At 43.3% G+C, this 19261-nt stretch overlaps 1 protein-coding gene across 1 annotated transcript; it reads right to left on the reverse strand.

The window, feature by feature from the left end:
- Positions 1-944: 944 nt before the first annotated feature.
- On the reverse strand, positions 945-19075 carry PNLIPRP1 (pancreatic lipase related protein 1). Its single transcript, XM_038757649.1, has 12 exons — positions 19027-19075; positions 14580-14734; positions 11508-11633; positions 10567-10701; positions 8926-9034; positions 7320-7439; positions 7106-7225; positions 5385-5503; positions 3674-3803; positions 2590-2698; positions 1976-2143; positions 945-1029 (listed from the first exon to the last, which is right to left on the reverse strand). The coding sequence occupies exons 1-12, from the start codon at positions 19073-19075 to the stop codon at positions 966-968; spliced, it is 1404 nt and encodes a 467-aa protein (XP_038613577.1). The 3' UTR covers positions 945-965.
- Between the last annotated feature and the right edge of the window lie 186 nt (positions 19076-19261).

The following is a 19261-nucleotide window of genomic DNA, read 5'->3' on the forward strand; positions in this document are numbered from 1 at the left end:
TCTACCCAGACTTGGCCCATGAGGAAGTGGGCTCACAGCCCTCTGGATATAGCTCCTTTGACCTCCAAACAGGACTGCTCTGTCACTATCAGCATAAAAAACAGTAACATACTATATTCCTACACAGCACTCGCCTATCATGAATTAGAAAGCTTTTTGACCTAGTTCTATGAAGAATGATTTTTCCACTAAATAAGATGCATGGCATGAGTTTTCTTTAAGGGACAAAGGTGAAAATGACCTCATCTGTCTCCTTCTATTTATCTTAGGCGTCTCTCCACTTAGCCTACTGATCTACCTGTCTCTGTCTCCCTCTTGCCTCTTTGTTCTCTGGAAACTGGGTAAACTCTCTAACTAATAAACCAGAGGACCATATTTCTTTCTATTTGAACATGACTGTGGTTTCATTAATGTATTAGGTCTCACTGATGGAAAATCCTTTGATACTTTGCACAAAAATTGTCATTTTGCCACCTATCCAGTGTGGCTCGTGATGTCACCTGTGTCTCCTTCCCTGGTATTCAGGAGGGTGATTGATGGGCACCCTAGTGGAAAATGTGGCGAGCATGTAACCTAAACCCCTTCCACAAGGTCTTCTTTGGCTTACGCTTTGCTGAGGTGACTAAAGCCACTATTTGCAGAACATGTTCAAGTGTCTGACTTTCCCTCTTTAGCTCACCATTGGAAACACCTCTGGATATATGGTAGTGGAAGAAAATGGTAAAGGATCGAGGGGGTAGGGAATTTACAATAAATGGCAAGAAATTTAATTATATATATATATATATACATATATTTGGATGAAATTTGATAATGCTTAGCAGATTTTGACTACCCTTGACACTCACCAATTTTAATTGTTGGGGAGTGACACAGTATATGTCTATAGAGCAGATGACAAACTACTTATATGCATGGTCAGATTTTTATTTGTACTAATACACCAGCAAGATTTTGGTTTCTAGTTAACAAGGTAAGAGTGTGAGCAGAACATCTTCTCTCACTGTTTCGGTGCTGCAGAAATCATGCCTAAAGAGAAAAATGGATATTTAGTGACAAATTCCTGTTGTTTTCTCTAGCTAATTTAGTTTGCTAGGATTGTAAATTTTTAAAAAGCATTTTGGTCTGGTCCATGATTCTTCCCTATTCAGATTAGGGAAAACTGAGGGTAGAATTAATTTATATATGACCTCTGATCATTATTATGGTCATATCATTTCAGCTGGAAGAGGGGAGAGGTTATTTTTCTTTGTCCCTGGACCAAAATGAAATTAAGAAAGAAATGGCAACCGTGAGGATGGGGGGGATCTCATTTTATATTACTTTACTGAATCTTTGCCTCTTCTTGTGCCTTAGTCATTCTTTTTTCTTATCAAGATAGAAAATGAGACTTTCTCTAGTGTTGCCCATAAAGGCAACTTAGACATGAGATGATAGAGTCCAGAGAACAAGTGCCTTGAAAGGACTGCAGTGGACAGGAAAAGTTTGGGAAGACCCACTACAGGAGCGGATGTATCAAATAATTATAATAATAATAACAACAATAATAAGGGTAGCACTTGTTAAGTGTTTACTATGTGCCAAACACTGTTCTAAGCTTTGGAGTAGATACAAGTTAATCAGGTGGTACACAGTTCCTGTCCCACATGGGACCCCCAATCTAAGTAGAAGGGAGTAGGATTTAATTCCCAATTTACAGATGGAGAAACTGAGGCATAGAGAAATTAAGTGACTTGTCTTCCCATTTGACTGTGAGCCCTGTGTGGGAAAGGGACTGTATCTGATCTGATTGTATTATATCTATTCCAAAGCTTGGCACATAGTAAGCACTTAACAAAATACCACAACTATAAAAATTATTTTTATGACTGGATTTCTGGGAGCTACTGCTCACATGATCTCCCTCACCCCTGAATCAGAGAATCCCTCTCTACAAGAGTTCCATTTTCCCCAACTGGCTTCTAATCATACATACACTGCTCCATCTTCTCCATTTTGGACCGAGATCTTTGACACTCCCACTTTAGGGAAGGTTGGATTTATCACGTCGTTATTCCAAAGAAATTTCACTTTTTCAATTGTTCCAACATTAAGCTCGACATCAAACTCATTGGAATGAGTAGAACCTGGTAGGAGCAATCCCCTTTAAATGTAGAAACAGAAGCAGGTTAACTCCATTTGTTGTAGGGCATCCAATTTTAAAATATTTGGAGGAATGCTGAATGCTCTAATACATTAATAGCCTAAAGACACCATTAGATAACAAGGGATAGGGATGGCAACAGCATTATCGACGGGTGAGTGGAGACCACAGCAAGAGAGAGATTTTGACTATGGAGATTATGGGGGAGGAGAGGCGGGAGAGCCAATGAAAGCAACCAGGTCTACCTGATCTCTGTAAAAATGGATGTATATTAGCTAGAAATTCCTGATGCATGCTCCAGAATTACAATCAAATGATATCCTTGGTGCCTTTAATACACAAACATGATGGGACATAAACACCAAGTTATGCGCTCTATTTTGGCATATTATGGGCTAGGCCCTAAGGATTAAAAACACAATATTGCATTACAATATGAAACTTACCTGAAAATGTGATACTGTCTTGTGTTTCCATTCCTCCCATAGAAAGCAACTTTAATCTGTCCTGTAACCATTCTCCCAGACAGAGTGGCATTTACTTCATATCTCCAACCTGCAAAAGGGAATGAAATAATCAAGTAATAGATGGTAATGTGTACTACCTTTGAGAGTAATAGAGGTTTCAAAGTGTGAATTATTATTTCCATAGGTTGTGACATTGAATCAACTCAAAGAAATGGAGACTGAAAAGTACCTGACTCTCAATATTAACTTTAAGCCTAAGAAATAATGAGCAGAAAGATATATGGTGGAAAGATGTAAGTTGTCAATTCAGAAAAAGTTGTGTTGGGCAGGAAAACGTCATCATTTCCCTGGACAAGACATGTGAGGAAAATGGAGGACAGCAGGATATCCAAGTATTCTTGAATGGGGAACTGAAATACAGATGAGGCAGGAGGGCAGAAAAAGTAATTACAAGATAGAGTAAAGCCCAATCTCAAGTAGGGCGACAAAGAGGTGGACTGCCAGAAAACCACAATAAAGAATACATCAACTTGGCAAGTAGCCATCAGGAGACAAGTTGTTCTCTGTAACACAAGCCTTCGCAAAGACTGAGACACCAAGAGATAGGTGGAAAATGAGTAGGCCCCTTTGGCACCCACCCAATAGCATGGCAAGGATTTATTAATACATTCAGACAACAATGGAGTTTGTTGGAGACTTTGGATTGTAAGCTGTGGACTCTAAGCTCATTGTGGGCAGGGAATGTGTCTGTTTATTGTTATATTGTACTCTCCCAAGCACTTAGTACAGTGCTCTGTACACAGTAAGTGCTCAATAAATACGAGTGACTGGCTGAATGAATATGTCACGTCGTATAGCTCTAGTTGTATTAGACTTTCAAAGGTAGTACACATTATCATTTTATTCCACAGTCAGAAAAGTTGTTGAGATGTGGGAGCATGCAATATTTATGGTAAACTGTCCAATCTTCTCTGAGAATGCAACAGTTTCACAAGAGAAACTTGCAAACAGAGAAATTAGACATTACCCCAAATTTAAAGAAGGAAAACAAATTTCAACTTACGAGCATAATCACTGTCCTCTCCTGTGTTCAAAAAGAACTTCTTGCCATCTTCATTATTTTTTCCAGCAAATTTATCAGCATAGTGACCCATCTGAGGACATCCTCCATTTGGACATGGGAAGCACTTATTCTAATGGAAATAAAGAGAAGCGAAGGGGAGAATTGTTTTGCTACATGCTAATTTTTCAAAACTAGGATCAAATATCATGGATTCATTCCCATTCTGAGAGCAAAAGTAAGGTTTCTGGAACTCCTGTTAGTCACGATTGCTCAATAGCTTTTTTAATGGTATTTGTTAAGCACATACTGTGTGTCAAACAATGTTATAAGGGTAGAGGCAGATACAATTCAATGAGGTGGGACACAGTCCCTGTCCCACATGGGCCTCACAATCCAAGTAGGACAGAGAACAGGTATTTAATCCCCATTTTACAGATGCAGCAACTCAAGCACTGAGAAATTAAATGGCTTGCCCACGGTCACACAGCAGGCAACTGGTGGAGCCAGTATTAAAACCCAGGTCGACTGTTCCATACCCTCTGCTTTGAGCACTAATCAAGTGTACAATAAAGTTAGCTTCCTCATTATGTATCTGCCTGTGCTGCCCCTGCATCTAATATAATAGTATTTGTTGAGTGCTTACTATGTTTCAAGCACTGTTCTAAGTGCTGGGGTAGATATAAGCTAATCAGGTTGGACACAGTCCCTGTTCCACATGGGGCTCACAGTCTTAACCCCCATTTTACATATGAGGTAACTGAGGCACAGAGAAGTTAAGTGACTTGCCCAAGGTCACACAGTAGACAAGTAGCTGAGCAGGGATTAGAATGCAGTTCCATCTGACTCCCAGGCTGGTGCTCTATCCACTAGGCTATGCATCTCTCATTCTCTCTCTGCGCCTCCCTTCCCCTCCACCCACACACTTTCCAGCTCTATCAGTTCCAGTAGTCTCATGAAATGTAGGAACTAGTTCTGAATTGCTTAAATTAATTTTATTTTGTATTCTGAAGATATTGCATGTTCATTTTGTCCTCAGGACAATTGGAGTGAGTGTATACCAGGGGAGGCAATTCTCACATTCTGTATGTAAGGGAGAAGAGAAGGATCTTTTGCAGAGTGCTTAAATTAGAGCAAGGACAGTTTCAGGGAAACAACCTGAGGTTTGCAGCCCATTATCCCTATGTTGTTTAAATATGATAACTCCAAGTGTTGATTAGACTTCACGGATGACCTTGGAGGGAAAATAAAAACCACAGATGTGTTCATATGGGAAAAAAAACACACGGACGCCCTCTCTGATAACCTCACATATTAAACACATACAGTGTACCTAAACCTCTGAACCCATTATGTGTGAGAAAAATCGATACAGTTTCTCGTAAAGCAAGCTGGAGAATGCTCCAATTGTCAAGATGAATTTTAGTGTAAAATATCTATAAAGAGTTCTAATACAACACTGTTTTCAGAGTCAACTGTGATACTTGTCATTATAAATTTCATAAGGAATAACATCTCAGTGAAGGGAGAAACAAGGACAATATGCCCTATTCCAGTTTTCCATAAAACATTTGAGAAGACTTAAGCTGTTGAGGGTCAGCAGTTATCTGGCAAATTTGAGGTGTGTAGCAAGTATTATTAAGCATTTAGGCCAATAAAATCATCCTGATTGACTTTATAAACCCCTGTTTTCTGAGACAAGAGAATAACTTACGGATTTAAAAGTCAAGTAGGAGTCACAGGGGTAGGCAGTAAAGCCATCATTGTTGATGATGCTCTCAGAATAATACTTGTAGCTTCGTAAGTGATTACAGGCCACAAAGTCACGAGATCCTAGAAAGCAAAATCCAGTTGAACATAATCACACAGCCATGAGAGGATTTTCTTTTTCAAGCCAAGCTCCTGAGTAGGATAATACCACTGAATGCATTTTTTATCATTTGAACTCTTGATCGAGTGCTCAATTATAACAGACCATCCGTGCTTTGGTCTTGATATAAACTGTAGGAAAAACAGAGACATATTGCAACACTCCCTGGCTGCTCTCAGCTATTCATTAAGTCACTCTGAGTTGGTTTCTCGTGGCACCTAATGTTGACAAGTGACATGAGACATGAGATGGTAATATTAGAATTGCACAGAATCTTGTCTAGGTGGATATTCCTTACCACTTTCATTTTACATTCAAAAGTTAATTTTATTTAGCGTCTCACTGGCTTGTTAATTATGCAGTTGTACATCATTTCCCGACTTTGAAACAATCAATAATCAATCAATGGTATTTAATAAGCTCCAACTCTGTCCACAGCACCATACTAAGCACTGTGAGAGTCAAATACAACAGAATTGCTAGGCATATTCCTTGGCCACAAAGGGCTTCCAGTTTAGAAGGGGAGGCAGACATCCAGTGCTTAGAACAGTGCTTTGCACATAGTAAGCGCTTAACAAATACATTAATTACTAATTATTATTATTTAAATATATTACAGATCTGTACATAAGCACTCTGAGGCTAAGGGTGGATTGAATATCAAGTACTTAAAGGTTTCACATCCAAGTGCCAGGCAAAGCAGAAGGAAAATAGAGTAGGGGAAATGAGAGCTTGGTTGGGGAAGGCCTCTTAGAGGAGATGTGATTAATACAGTTTGAAGGTGGGGAGAGTGGTTGTTTGTCGTACATGGAAGGGAAGGAAGTTTCAGGTCAGAGGGAGGGCCAGAGGTCAGGGCGAGATAGACAAGATCAAGGTACAGTGAGTAGGTTGATGTTAGAGGAGGAAGTCTGCAGGCTGGGTTGTACTAAGAAATCAGTAGTAAGAAATCAGTGAGGTAAGGTAGGAGGGGGGTGAGCTGATTGAGTGCTTTAAAACTAATAATAAAGAGTTTTTCTTTAATGCAGAGATTCAAGGGCAACCACTGGAGGCTTTTGAGAAGACAGAACTAGTAGCATGGCCTAGGGGAAAAGAGCCCAGGCCTGGGAGTCAGAGGACCCAGGTTCTAATCCCAGATATATCACTTGTCTGCTATGTGACCTTGGACAAGTCACTTAACTTCTCTGAGCTTCAATTACCTCATCTGTAAAATGGAAATTAAGACATGACCCTCATGTCCCACCCAATTATCTTATACCTACTCCAGCACTAGAACAATGCCTCACACATAGTAAGCACTTAACAAATACCATTTCAAAAATAAAAGTGGGGAGACACAGTCTGAATATTTTTTCGGAAAAATGATTCGCATATGATTTTTAATATGGACAAAAATGTAGTATTCACAACTATTGCCAGAAAAGCAAAAAAAAATTTCCATTGAATTCGCAATCATCCATGAATGAAATCAGAGAAGACTGCTGTTACCACATCAAGAATTATCATCATATTCTCGATCAACTCCATTTTGTTCTTCCTCAAAGAAGGGCATTGCTTAGTGACTTTACCTTGCCAAAGTCCATCTATATCCACAATCGTGGAAAGGATATTCTTCTTACATCCCGGCATCTCTTTTCCTCCATTTGGGTAAAAGTCTAAGTGTCCCACAGCCTGACTCATCCCCAAACCTGAAAGAGTTTGAACAGGAGTGAGAAAATGCCAACCCATCTCCATGAGGCTGGTTCCCTCTGCCATGTTGACGGCCCCGTAATTGAACCTCACCCATGTTGGGGATCATGGGAGCGGAATCCGTGTGAATCACATCAACAAACTTGGCGTCACTAGGATCTAGTCGTACTTCCTCTGGAGTATCTTGGAAGCAAGGTTCAGACGGATCCAATCCTGAGAGAGATACGATACGAGAGATACAAGTTAATCACTGGTCCTATACGTTGTTCCATAAAGGATGTGAACTGTGTAGGTTTGGCCTGTATGTAAATAAAGTAATACACCCAGGTTTACATATATGTGAAGGTTATGAAAGACACAATATGCACTGTGGCACAGAAAGACAGAGAAAGAAAGAAGAGAGATACATCTTGTTAAATGTCATAGATTTATTGATTTCCTGCTCTGAAATATATGCCTCTAGTTCATCATCATCATTATAATCACCAAGGTATACTGAACATCTATTATTTGCTGGGTACTGTACTAGGTGCCTATGGTGCTAAGAACTATGCTGATCACCTAATAGATAGAGGGCTAGCAAATTCCACCTGCAAACTGCTGCATAAAGAACACTGTAGTAGGTGCCCACGGTATACTGAGCACCTACTGCAAACAGAGTATTGTGCGGGAAACCATATTGACTACTAAGCAGAGTAAGAACTGATTCAACACCTAAAGAGTGCAGAGAGCTGTGTTGATTGCCTACTGTGTTCAGAGTGCTTTGCTCTAGGCTTTCACTGTGTGTAGAGTACAGAACTGAACATCTGCTGTGAGGAGAGCACTGGAACATATAATTAAAATGCCTGACGTATTCCCTGCTCCTGAAGAGCTCACAACCAGGAAAACATGTTTTAGGTCAGAGAAGACCTCCCAGCCTCCTGTCTCTCTCTACTCCAGTCCACACTTCACTCTGCTACCCAGATCATTTTTCTACAAAAAGGTTCAGGACATGTCACCCTGCTCCTCAAGAAATGCCAGTGGTTGCCCATCCACCTCCCCATCAAACAAAAACTTCTCAGCATTGGCTTTAAAGCACTCCACCATCTTGCCCCTCCTACCTCACCTTGCTTCTCTCCTTCTATAACCCAGCTCACACACTTCACTCCTCTAGTGCTAACCTTCTCACTGAGCCTCGATCTTGCCTATCTCACCACCAACCCCTAGCCCATGTCCTACCTCTGGTCTGGAACACCCTCCTTCCTCAAATTTGACAAACAATTACTCTCCCTCGCCTCAAAGCCTTATTGAAGACACACATCCTCCAAGAGGCCTTCCCAGACTAAGCCCCACCTTTCCTCTTCTCTCACTCCCTTCTGGGTGCCCTGACTTGCTCTCTTTGCTCTTTTTCCCTCCCAGGTGCATGGCGCTTATGTATATTTCTGTAATTTTATTTATTTGTATTGATATCCGCCTCCCCTTTTCTAGACTGCAAGCTCGTTGTGGGCAGGCATTGTGTCTGTTCAATGTACTCTCCCAAGTGCTTAGTACAGTGCTCTCTGCACACACTAAGTACTCAATAAATACGACAATGAATGAAAGAAGAGATTCCTCCTTCAACACTATTCTCTGCGGCATGCAGCATCAACAAATTTCCATCGTATTGATTTTATTTTTTTTATTTTAATTTATTTTATTTTATCTTTTCAATTTTATTTACCAGTGATTCTCCCCAGGCCATCTGTCTTCCTTCCAGCCTCTCCGGCAGCATGAGCTCCCATACTGTGGCCGATGATGTGGACATCAGAAGGAGAATATCCAAAGGTGGTCTGAAAAAAGGGGAGGCATTTCAGAAATAACATCATGGTGCTCACCCAATCCAGTTATGGTGGCAGATTCACTACTCTTCACATTGGCAAGTAGTAAAGCCTAGTGGAAAGAGCATAGGCCAGGGAGTCAGAAGCCTGGATTGTAATTTTGGCTCCACCACTTGCCTGCTGTGCAGCCTTGGGCAAGTCACTTAACTTCTCTGGGCCTCAGTTTCCTCATCTGTAAAATGAGGATTCAATACCTCTTTTCCCTTCTACTTAGACTTTAAGTCCCTTGTAGGACAGGGACTGTGACTGACCTGATTGTCTTGTATCTACCACAGTACTTGGAACAGAGTAATGGCTTAACAAATATCACAATCATCACTGGGAAATTCACATCTTTGCAGTGTTGAGCTCATTAAATACCATTAATTAATAACAGTTGTCAGGGGGCCACAGGAGTGACTAAACTCTCACCCTAAGATCATATTTCCCATCTTGTTCATGTTGATGTCCTGTGGGGTGGTTTCAGAAGTTTTCCTGCAGCCTTCCATTGACAAGGAGAAGCAATAGTCAGGATCGACTGCTCTCTTCTTGAATGTTCCACTTTTCTCATTCTACTAATTTTGCACAAATCTAGATCATTCGTTTTCTGGAAGCATTATGGTCTTCCAGATGACTGTGGAATAATTTATTCTAATATTTTCCCCAATATCAACCCTCAGATGGCCAGTCTCCAACTCCTATGTTCTTCCTTTTCCCCTTTTGTAAATAGGATCTTAACATATACTTGCCTTTAACAATCAACCAATCATATTTGTTGAGCACTTACTGTGTGTAGAGGACTGTACTAAGTGCTTGGGAGATACCATATAACAGAGTTGGTAGACACAGTCCCTGCCCACAATCAATGGTATTTATTGAGTGCTTACTGTATGCAGAGTATTATCCTAAGCACTTGGGAGATTACAGTACAATACAATACAATGAAGATTACAATACAATCCAACAGAGAAGCAGTTTGGCTCAATGGAAAGAGCACAGGCTTGGGAGTCAGAGGTCATGGTTTCAAATTCTGGCTCCACCAATTGTCAGCTGTGTGACTTTGGGCAAGTCACTTAACTTCTCTGGGCCTCAGTTACCTCATCTGTAAAATGGGGATGAAGACTGTGAGCCCCACGTGGGATAATCTGATCACCTTGCATCCTCCCTGAAGTTTAGAACAGTGCTTTGCACATAGTAAGCGCTTAACAAATGTGAAAAAAAAAAAGTTGGTATTTACTTTCCCTGTCCACCAGAAGCTCAGTCTAGAGGACCAGAGGGCAATCCAACACTATAATCCAGAGTTCTAATACAGGTGATCTCTTCCATAAGGATGGCTCTTGAGACATAAATTCCAAACCTTTCACAGTTAAATCAAGTCAATCTGCTATTTTTTTTTAAAGAATAGTTGCCCTACCATAATTCTCCACTCGAAGTTAGAAATACATTCTGAATATCACAAATTAAGATCATGAAAATGCATCTGGTTTCCAAAAATGACCACTCACAGAAAGGACATCAATGAAATGAGCCATTTGAGAGCCCACGACCCGGATGTTGTTCGCTGCCTGGGTGTATTCCGTTTGGGAGCCTTTCCTCCAGTCCACACAGATGCAGTTGACCTCCTCCACCGTGAACATGTTCTGACAAAAAGACACAATAAACGGGAAAATAACTATGCAATTCTCAGTGCTAAAAACATCAAACGTCAAACGTTAAATGTGTACTTAGGGAGAAGTAGAACTCTGAAAGACCTGAATGCTTCCAGAGATCTTGTCCACTGAACTTCCCCCAGTTTCAGAGTGTGAGTGTTGCTCTAGTTACTACTTAGAAGCAGCCTGGCTCAGTGGAAAGAGCACGGGCTTTGGAGTCAGAGGTCATGGGTTCGAATCCTGACTCCACCACATGTCTGCTGTGTGACCTTGGGAAAGTCACTTAACTTCTCTGAGCCTCAGTTACCTCATCTGTAAAATGGGGATTAAGACTGTAAGCCCCACATGGGACAATCCCCCCAGCGCTTACAACAGTGCTTTGCACATGGTAAGCGCTTAACAAATGCCATCATTATTATTATTATTATTATTTCTACACTTGTTGGATTTGCTGATTCTATTGAATTCCCTACTTTGTCTTCTTCCCTTCTGCCCCTCAAAATGTGAGCCCAGTGCTGAGCACAGTGTCCTGCCTCTGGAAGCAATTAATCAGTGTCACTACTAGCTCTTCCCAGAGCCACACTTTGGCTTCACAAGTGTTGCAAGTGTCTCAGGAATCCCAGTTTGCTCCTCCTCCCCACACCTCCCCCCATCCCACTCTTTGACCCCTGTGGCTTTAGCCTTTAGCTTCGGTTTTCATTTGTTTCGAAACGTCACCATTAGGTGGGAGTCAGACCCAGCCTCCTCTAAGAGTATGACTGACTAGGCAAAGGAACAGGAAACCTTCGGCACCAAACCTTGCACATGTCTGACAACCAATTTTCTTCTCCTTTGTCTAAATAGCCATGGATGATGAAACGGGTCTTTCGGTCTGTTTGGAAGTTCGAAGCCTCGATTGTTGATGGGTCCGATGGAATAAGAATCTGGAAAAAACATAAAAGGAATAAAGGCAGAATGAATATAAGTTGCTACTGAAATCTGCCTGAAGGATAATTTCCCCAGTAACTAAAGATAATAATAATAATGAGGATATTTGTTAAGCGCTTACTATGTGCCCAAGCACTGTTCTAAGCACTGGGGTAGATACAAGGTTATGAGGTTGTCCCACATGGGGATCACAGTCTTAATCCCATTTCACAGATGAGGCAACTGAGGCTCAGAGAAGTTAAGTGACTTGCCCAAGGTCACACAGCAGGCGTGTGGTGGAGCCAGGATTAGAACCCAGGTCCTTCTGACTTCCAGGCCGATGCTTTATCCACTAAGTCATGCTGCTTCTCCCTGTTGGGGGGGGCGGTAGTTTGATGATGGCCAAAGTGATTAAGTCTTATTTGCATTGGAAGGATGGTAGGGATCTATGTGGTGTGAGGGTGGGAGTGGCCATTAGTCTGCAACAGGGAGAGGCCAAGAATATATGAATGAAGGACTCTGGGAAGCAGAAAGGCAGGACCAGGGTGAGATAGTCTGGGCTGGGGAAGCTGAGTGGGGGAATGTGGAGAGGGTCTTCATGAGGACCGTGACTTTAGCCAGCAGTGTGTTCGCCTCCACTCTATGTCTCATGTGCCAGGGTTACCCTGGAAACAGGGGGTCGAGGGACTCCTATAGTCCTCCTCCAGGATTCTGGAAAGGTACATGGGGCAAACCGAAAACCTTCCCAATGATCATCAGCTCCCGTGCCCCTCACCCCAATATTGTGACTCCAGGCCTTGCTGGCTGCTGCTATTTTAAGGAGACTGCCCTCACTCTGGCCTGGGGCTCCCTCCCTCTTGGTATACAACAGATTCATATACAACAGACCAGCGCTCTCCCCTCCTTCAAGGCCTTATTAAAATCACATCTTCTCTAAGAGGGCTTCCTTGACTGAGCCCTCATTTCCCCTATTCCCCTCTCTCCCTTCTGCATCTCCTATGCATTTGGATCTGTACTCTTTGAACACTTGGTATTCGCCTCACACTCAGCTCCACCACACTTCTGTACACATCCACAATTTATTTTAATGTCTGTCTCGCCCTGAAGAATGTAAGCTTTTCCTGGGCAGGGAACATGTCTACCAACTCTGTTGTACTGTACCCTCCCAGGTACTCTGTACAGTGTTGGTACATAGTAAGCACTCAGTAAATACCACTGATTGAATGATTGACTGATCTCTAGAGCTAGAGATTGAGAAGCAGTGTGGCTCAGTGGAAAAGAGCATGGGCTTTGGAGTCAGAGGTCATGGGTTTGAATCCCGGTCCCGCCACATGTCTGCTGTGTGACCTTGGGCGAGTCACTTAACTTCTCTGAGCCTCAGTTACCTCATCTGTAAAATGGGGATTAAGACTATGAGCCCTCTGTGGGACAACTTGATCACCTTGTATCCCCCCCCCAGCGCTTAGAACAGTGCTCTGCACATAGTAAGCGCTTAACAAACACCATTATTATTAGAGCTAATTTCACCGCAGCAGCAGCTTGGACAGCCAGAAGACTCAGCATGGGCCGGAAGCCAGGGTTAGGCCAGTTTCAGGGCCCCCACCGGGGGCATTGCTCACATGTATCCTCCCTGATCAGTTTGTGAGCCCCGAGATCCACCATTCTTCTCTTTCCCCAGCTCCAGCACATTGCTGTTGTTGGGCGAGGGAAGGGAGGACAATGCTAAGGAGCAATCCAGGAGGCTTCTGTTCCAGCCTGGGTCCTATCCTTCACCACCATATTCCTCTGCCACCTTAACCTCTCCCTCAGAAAAAGAGTCAAAAACCAATGACATTATTCCAGCTTCTCATGCAGTCCCACAACTGGTAAGTGTTTCATTTTGTGGCAGTAGAAGCGAGGCTAAATTGTATCCTGTCTTGTCAGCCACTCCCTGCCCTGACTGTTGCTCTGAATCACTAGCAGAAGTGGGGTCAATCAGTCAGTTGTATTTATTGAGTGCTTACTGTGTGCACAGCATTGCACTAAGCACTTGGAAGAGTACAATATAACAATAAATGGACACATTCCCTGCCCACGTAGGGATTGACAGCCAGAGCTGGTGGGACAATAGGGTGGGATGAAATATGAGAAAATATCCTTCCTGCAACATCCCAAAGTGAAAGACATCACATTGCCGCAAGCCTCTTTAATAATGATGGTATTTGTTAAGCGCTTACTATGTGCCAAGCACTGTTCTAAGTGCTAAGCACTGTCCTCTCCTTGGTTCCAATTAGGGTCCCAGGCAGGCCCTCTTCCCCTACCCCAAATCCTGAAAAGGGCAATCTCCCTCTCTCCCTCTCTCTCTCTCTCTCTCCCTCTCTCTCTCTCTCTCTCTCTCTCTCTCTCTCTTTCTCATGCATATCGCTGGCATTTGATTTTCACGTATATATCATTGTCAGTGGGATTTAGTCAATGAGCGGTCTTTATTGAGCACATACTGTGTGCAGAGCACTGTACTAAGCACTTAGGAGAGTACAATACAACAGAGTTTGCAGGCATGTTCCCCGCCCACAACATTGACATGTTTCTGGGTCAAATTAAGTCACTAGCTCCCTGAGGATAATGCTGAATAAATGGCAACCTTAATAATGATGAAGTCTGATCTAAGCACCATACTACACAATAGGTGTTCAATAAATACCAATGAATGAAGGAGTGATCCTCCAGTGAAGGCCATATCTGCCCTGCTCTGAACTAAATCAAATCTTCCAGTACACCAGCTTATCATTTCAGTAAAGTGAAAGAGGTAGTTCGCTAACTCTCATAGGTTAATATTGCATTTATCTCAATAACAACTATCATAACAAAAGAACATTTTCTATAGAACTATATCATGGGAGAATTGAACTCTATTTGGAAGATTGGCGCTCTAGTCGCTGTTAAAATAAATAAGACTTAAACATTCTACTATTAATGGCTCTTACTTGAAAATTGTTGGGGTTTTCATTGGTGTAGAGCAGAAAGCGTGTGTTGATCTTTTCAGGACTCCAGGGTAAAACTTTGAGTGGCCTCTCTAGGGTGCCAGCCCAGGGCTTTTCATCTGTGAAGCACCCGATATCCTCAAAGCATACTTGTTTTCCTGAGGAACAAAGATTGGAATGTTGTCATTCAGTCATCTTTCCACTCCCTTTCTCTGTTGGGCAAATGATGGTACTTTCTGGGGCATCATTTTCTACATAAACTAGTAAAGTGATTAATTTATGTATCGCCACATTTCTTTGGGGATATGTGACATAGAGACCTTGATGCCACTCTCCTCCTCTCATGCAGAGAGAAGCAGGTGGACAATCAATCAAATAATCAATGATATTTACTGAGTGCTCACTCTGTGCAGAGTGTGCTAAACATTTGAAAGGGTACACTACAATAGAGTTGGTGGTGTCTGTTTATTGTTATATTGTACTCTCCCAAGCTCTTTATACAGAGCTCTGCGCACAGTAATCGCTCAATAAATATGACAATGAATGAATGATACCTGCTCTCTAGGAGTTTACAGAGTAACCACACACATGTTCCCTATTTTCTCTCCACTCTGGGCTGTGAAGGATGCCTTTCTAGATAGGAGAGGACAGGGTGACTTTGGCAGACTTCCTCACTCACTCTGTTTGCTTCCCCTGGAATGATGGTGTAGGATCCATCAGTCAACATTTCAATCATATTTATTGAGCGCTTACTGAGTACAGAGCACTGTTACTAAGCGTTTGGGAGAGTACAATGTAACAGAGTCAGTATACACTTTCCCTGCCCACAACGAGCTTACAGTCTAAAGGGGGAGACAGACATTACCATAAATAAATAAATTATGGCTATAATAAATACATTGTGGATATACTAAATAAATAATTATTATTATGGGGAGTGGGTTGTTCCACACCACTCTGGGGCAGGTATACAATATGGTAAGAGTCTATGCTCACCCTGGAGAGCAATGGGGGATTTTATTTTTAAATGGTACTTGTTAAGTGCTTACTATGTGCCAGGCAGTGTTCTAAGTGATGAGGTAGATACAAGTTAATCAGGCTGGACCCAGTACCTTTCCCATGTGGTGTTCACAGTCTAAAAAGGAAGGGGTAGGATTTAATCCCCATTTTACAGATGGGGTAACTGAGGCACAGAGAAGTTAAGTGACTTGCCCAAGGTCACACAGCAGACATGTGGAGGAACTGGGATTAGAATTCAGGTCCCCTGGATACCAGGCCCCTGCTTTTTCCACTAGGCCACTCTAGTTTTGTCATGCCAGTCTATTTGTCTAGGCAGTAAGCTCCTTGTAGGAGGAATCATGTCTACCAACTCTATTGTACTGTACTCTCCCAAATGATTAATAAACTGGGAAAGGGGCGGGGGGGGGGGGGGGGGCGGGGGGGAGAGAGAGAGCTTGCCTCTGTTGGTTGTGGCTGACAGATGAATCTACCATCTGTTCTGAATGATGAAGGCAGAGGAGACTTAAGACACTGTCTAAACCTGCTCCCAAATCCTTTGGTCTGAACGGTATTCTCACTCTCCTAATTTTCTCACAAAACCTGTGCCAGAAATTCATTCATTCAATCATATTTATTGAGTGCTTACTGTGTGCAGAGTACTGTTCTAAGCACTTGGGAAGTACAAGTTGGCAACATAGAGACGGTCCCTACCCAACAACGGGCTCACAGTTTAGAAAGGGGAGACAGACAACAAAACAAAATATATGGATGGGTGTCAAGTCATCAGAATAAATAGAGATAAAGCTAGTTGCACATCATTAACAAAATAAATAGAATAGTTAATATGTACAAGTCAAATAAATAGAGTAATAAATCTGTACAAGCATATATACAGGTGCGGTGGGGAGGGGAAGGAGGTAGGGTGGGGGGGGATGGGGAAGAGGAGAGGAAAAAGGGGGCTCAGTCAGGGAAGGCCTCCTGGAGGAGGTGAGCTCTCAGTAGGGCTTTGAAGGGAGGAAGAGAGCTAGCTTGGTGGATGTGCGGAGAGAGGGCATTCCAGGCCAGGGGGAGGATGTGGGCTGGGGGTCGACAGTGGGACAGGCAAGAATGAGGCACAGTGAGGAGGTTAGCGGCAGAGGAGCAGAGGGTGCGGGCTGGGCTGTAGAAGGAAAGAAGGGAGGTGAGGTAGGAGGGGGCGAGGTGATGGAGAGCCTTGAAGATGAGAGTGATGAGTTCTTGCCTGATGCATAGGTTGACTGGTAGCCACTGGAGATTTTTGAGGAGAGGAGTAACATGCCCAGAGCGTTTCTACACAGAGATGATCCGGGCAACAGTGTGAACTATAGACTGAAGTGGGGAGAGACAGGAGGATGGGAGATCAGAGAGGAGGCTGATGCAGTAATCCAGTCGGGATAGGATGAGAGATTGAATGAGCATAGTGGCGGTTTGGATGGAGAGGAAAGGGCAGATCTTGGCAATGTTGCAGAGGTGAGACCAGCAGGTTTTGGTGACGGATTGGATGTGAGGGGTGAACGAGGGAGCGGAGTCAAGGATATCACCAAGGTTGCGGGCTTGTGAGATGGGTAGTGTGGTAGTGCCATCTACAGTGATGGGAAAGTCAGAGAGAGGGCAGGGTTTGGGAGGGAAGATAAGGAGTTCAGTCTTGGATATACTGAGTTTTAGATGGTGGGTAGACATCCAGATAGAGATGTCCTGAAGGCAGGAGATGACCCGAGCCTGAAGGGAGGGAGAGAGAGCAGGGGCAGAGATGTAGATTTGGGTGTCCTCAGCGTAGAGATGATAGTTGAAGCTGTGGGAGTGAATGAGTTCACCAAGGGAGTGAGTGTAGATAGAGAACAGAATGGGACCAAGAGCTGATCCTTGAGAAATCCCCTAGAGTAAGGGGATGGGAGGGGGAGGAGAAGCCCACAAAGGAGACTGAGAATGAATGGCCAGAGAGATAAGAGGAGAACCAGGAGAGGATGGAGTCTGTGAAGCCAAGGTTGAATAGCATGTTGAGGAGAAGGGGGTGGTCCACAGTGTCAAAGGCAGCTGAGAGGTCGAGGAGGATTAGGGTAGAGTAGGAGCCTTTGCATTTGGCAAGCAGGAGGTCACTGGTGACCTTTGAGAGGGCAGTTTTGGTGGAGTGTAAGGGACAGAAGCCAGATTGGAGGGGGTCGAGGAGAGAGTTGGCATTGAGGAATTCGAGGCAGCAGGTGTAGATGACTCGTTCAAGGAGTTTGGAAAGGAATGGTAGGAGGGAGATAGGGCAATAACTAGAAGGGGAGGTGGGGTCAAGAGAGGGTTTTTTTAGGATGTGGGAGACGTGGGCATGTTTGAAGGCAGAGGGGAAGGAACAAGTGGAGAGTGAGTGGTTGAAGATGGAAGTTAAGGAGGGGAGGAGGGAAGGGGCGAGAGATTTCATAAGATGAGGGAATGGGATCAGAAGCACAGGTGGCTGGAGTAGCACTTGAGAGGAGGGAGGAGCTCTCATCTGAAGATACTGCTGGGAAGGATGGAAGAGTAGCAGAGAGGGTTGAGAGCAGGGGCAGTTGGAGTGACTTCGGGGAGCTCAGACCTGATGGAGTTAATTTTACTAATGAAGTAGGAGGCCAGATCGTTGGGGGTGATGGATGGAGGAGGGGGAGGAACAGGGGGCCTGAGAAGGGAGTTAAATGTATGGAAGAGCTGATGGGGATGATGGGCATGAATGTCAATAAGGGAGGAGAAATAGTTCTGTCTGGCAGAGGAGAGGGCAGAGTTAAGGTAGGAAAGGATAAACTTGAAGTGAACAAGATTGGCTTGGTGTTTAGACTTTCACCAGCAGCGTTCAGCAGCTCGAGCATAAGAGCGAAGGAGGCAGACAATGACAGTGATCCAGGGCTGTGGGTTAGTGGTACGAGAGCGGCAAAGGGAAAGGGGAGTGAGCGAGTTGAGCTGAGTAGAGAGGGTAGAGTTGAGAGAAGTAATCTGATCATCAAGATTGGGTAGAGGGGAAAGGGAGGCAAGGTGGGGTGTGAGGCGCTCAGAAAGATGGATGGGGTCGAGAGAGAGGAGTTCTCTGTGAGGTAGTAATATAGATTTACAGGGGAGAGGAGTGTTAGTGAGGAGGCAGGTGAGAAGGTTATGATCAGAGAGAGGGATCAGAAATCACATATAATAACGTCTTTGGGGGTAAAAACACATTATACTGAAAAGTGAAATGACATGAAGTTATCTAGATGTCTATAGGAGACCATTTTGAGCCATCTCAATGTGCCAATGTGATTAAAATTATTTGAAGATTAATTTAAATGACAGGTCACCTCATCAAAGGGTGGTCCATGTGGGCCCAGGGTGGCCATGGCTAGGGAGTGGGGCACGGGGGAATCTCACAATGGCATCATATGCAAATTCTACTGTCATTGGTGTCTTTGTTGAAAAGAAAGAACAGTTATATACTCTTTCTCACCTGTGGTGGTGCCCAGCAGGAGAAGGGCAACTATCCAAAGCGTCAGCATCTAAAACAAATTTAAAGAAACACAGTTTAGTCTTGTTAAACCTGTATAAAAGTTAGTACTGGCAATGCAGAAAAATATCTCCCTGACAATTGGAAGATGACTTACTGTGACAGAACCTCTCAGAGCTCAGGCACTCAGATTGAAAGTGGCACCATCCTTTTATAGCAAAGCCTTATCATTTCAAAC

The sequence above is a fragment of the Tachyglossus aculeatus genome, chromosome 16 (genome assembly GCF_015852505.1).
Source record: "Tachyglossus aculeatus isolate mTacAcu1 chromosome 16, mTacAcu1.pri, whole genome shotgun sequence".
NCBI lineage: Eukaryota > Metazoa > Chordata > Mammalia > Monotremata > Tachyglossidae > Tachyglossus > Tachyglossus aculeatus.

What these genes read in the sequence shown, in the direction of transcription:
- PNLIPRP1 (XM_038757649.1), bottom strand. Translation starts at nt 19,075, where the DNA reads ATGCTGACGCTTTGGATAGTTGCCCTTCTCCTGCTGGGCACCACCACA. An exon ending in TCCCATGATCCCCAACATGG is followed by an intron (nt 7,226 to 7,319) that starts GTGAGGTTCAAT and finishes AAACTCTTTCAG; the next exon opens with GTTTGGGGATGAGTCAGGCT. An exon ending in AATGGAGAAGATGGAGCAGT is followed by an intron (nt 1,030 to 1,975) that starts GTATGTATGATT and finishes TTTTCTCTTTAG; the next exon opens with GCATGATTTCTGCAGCACCG.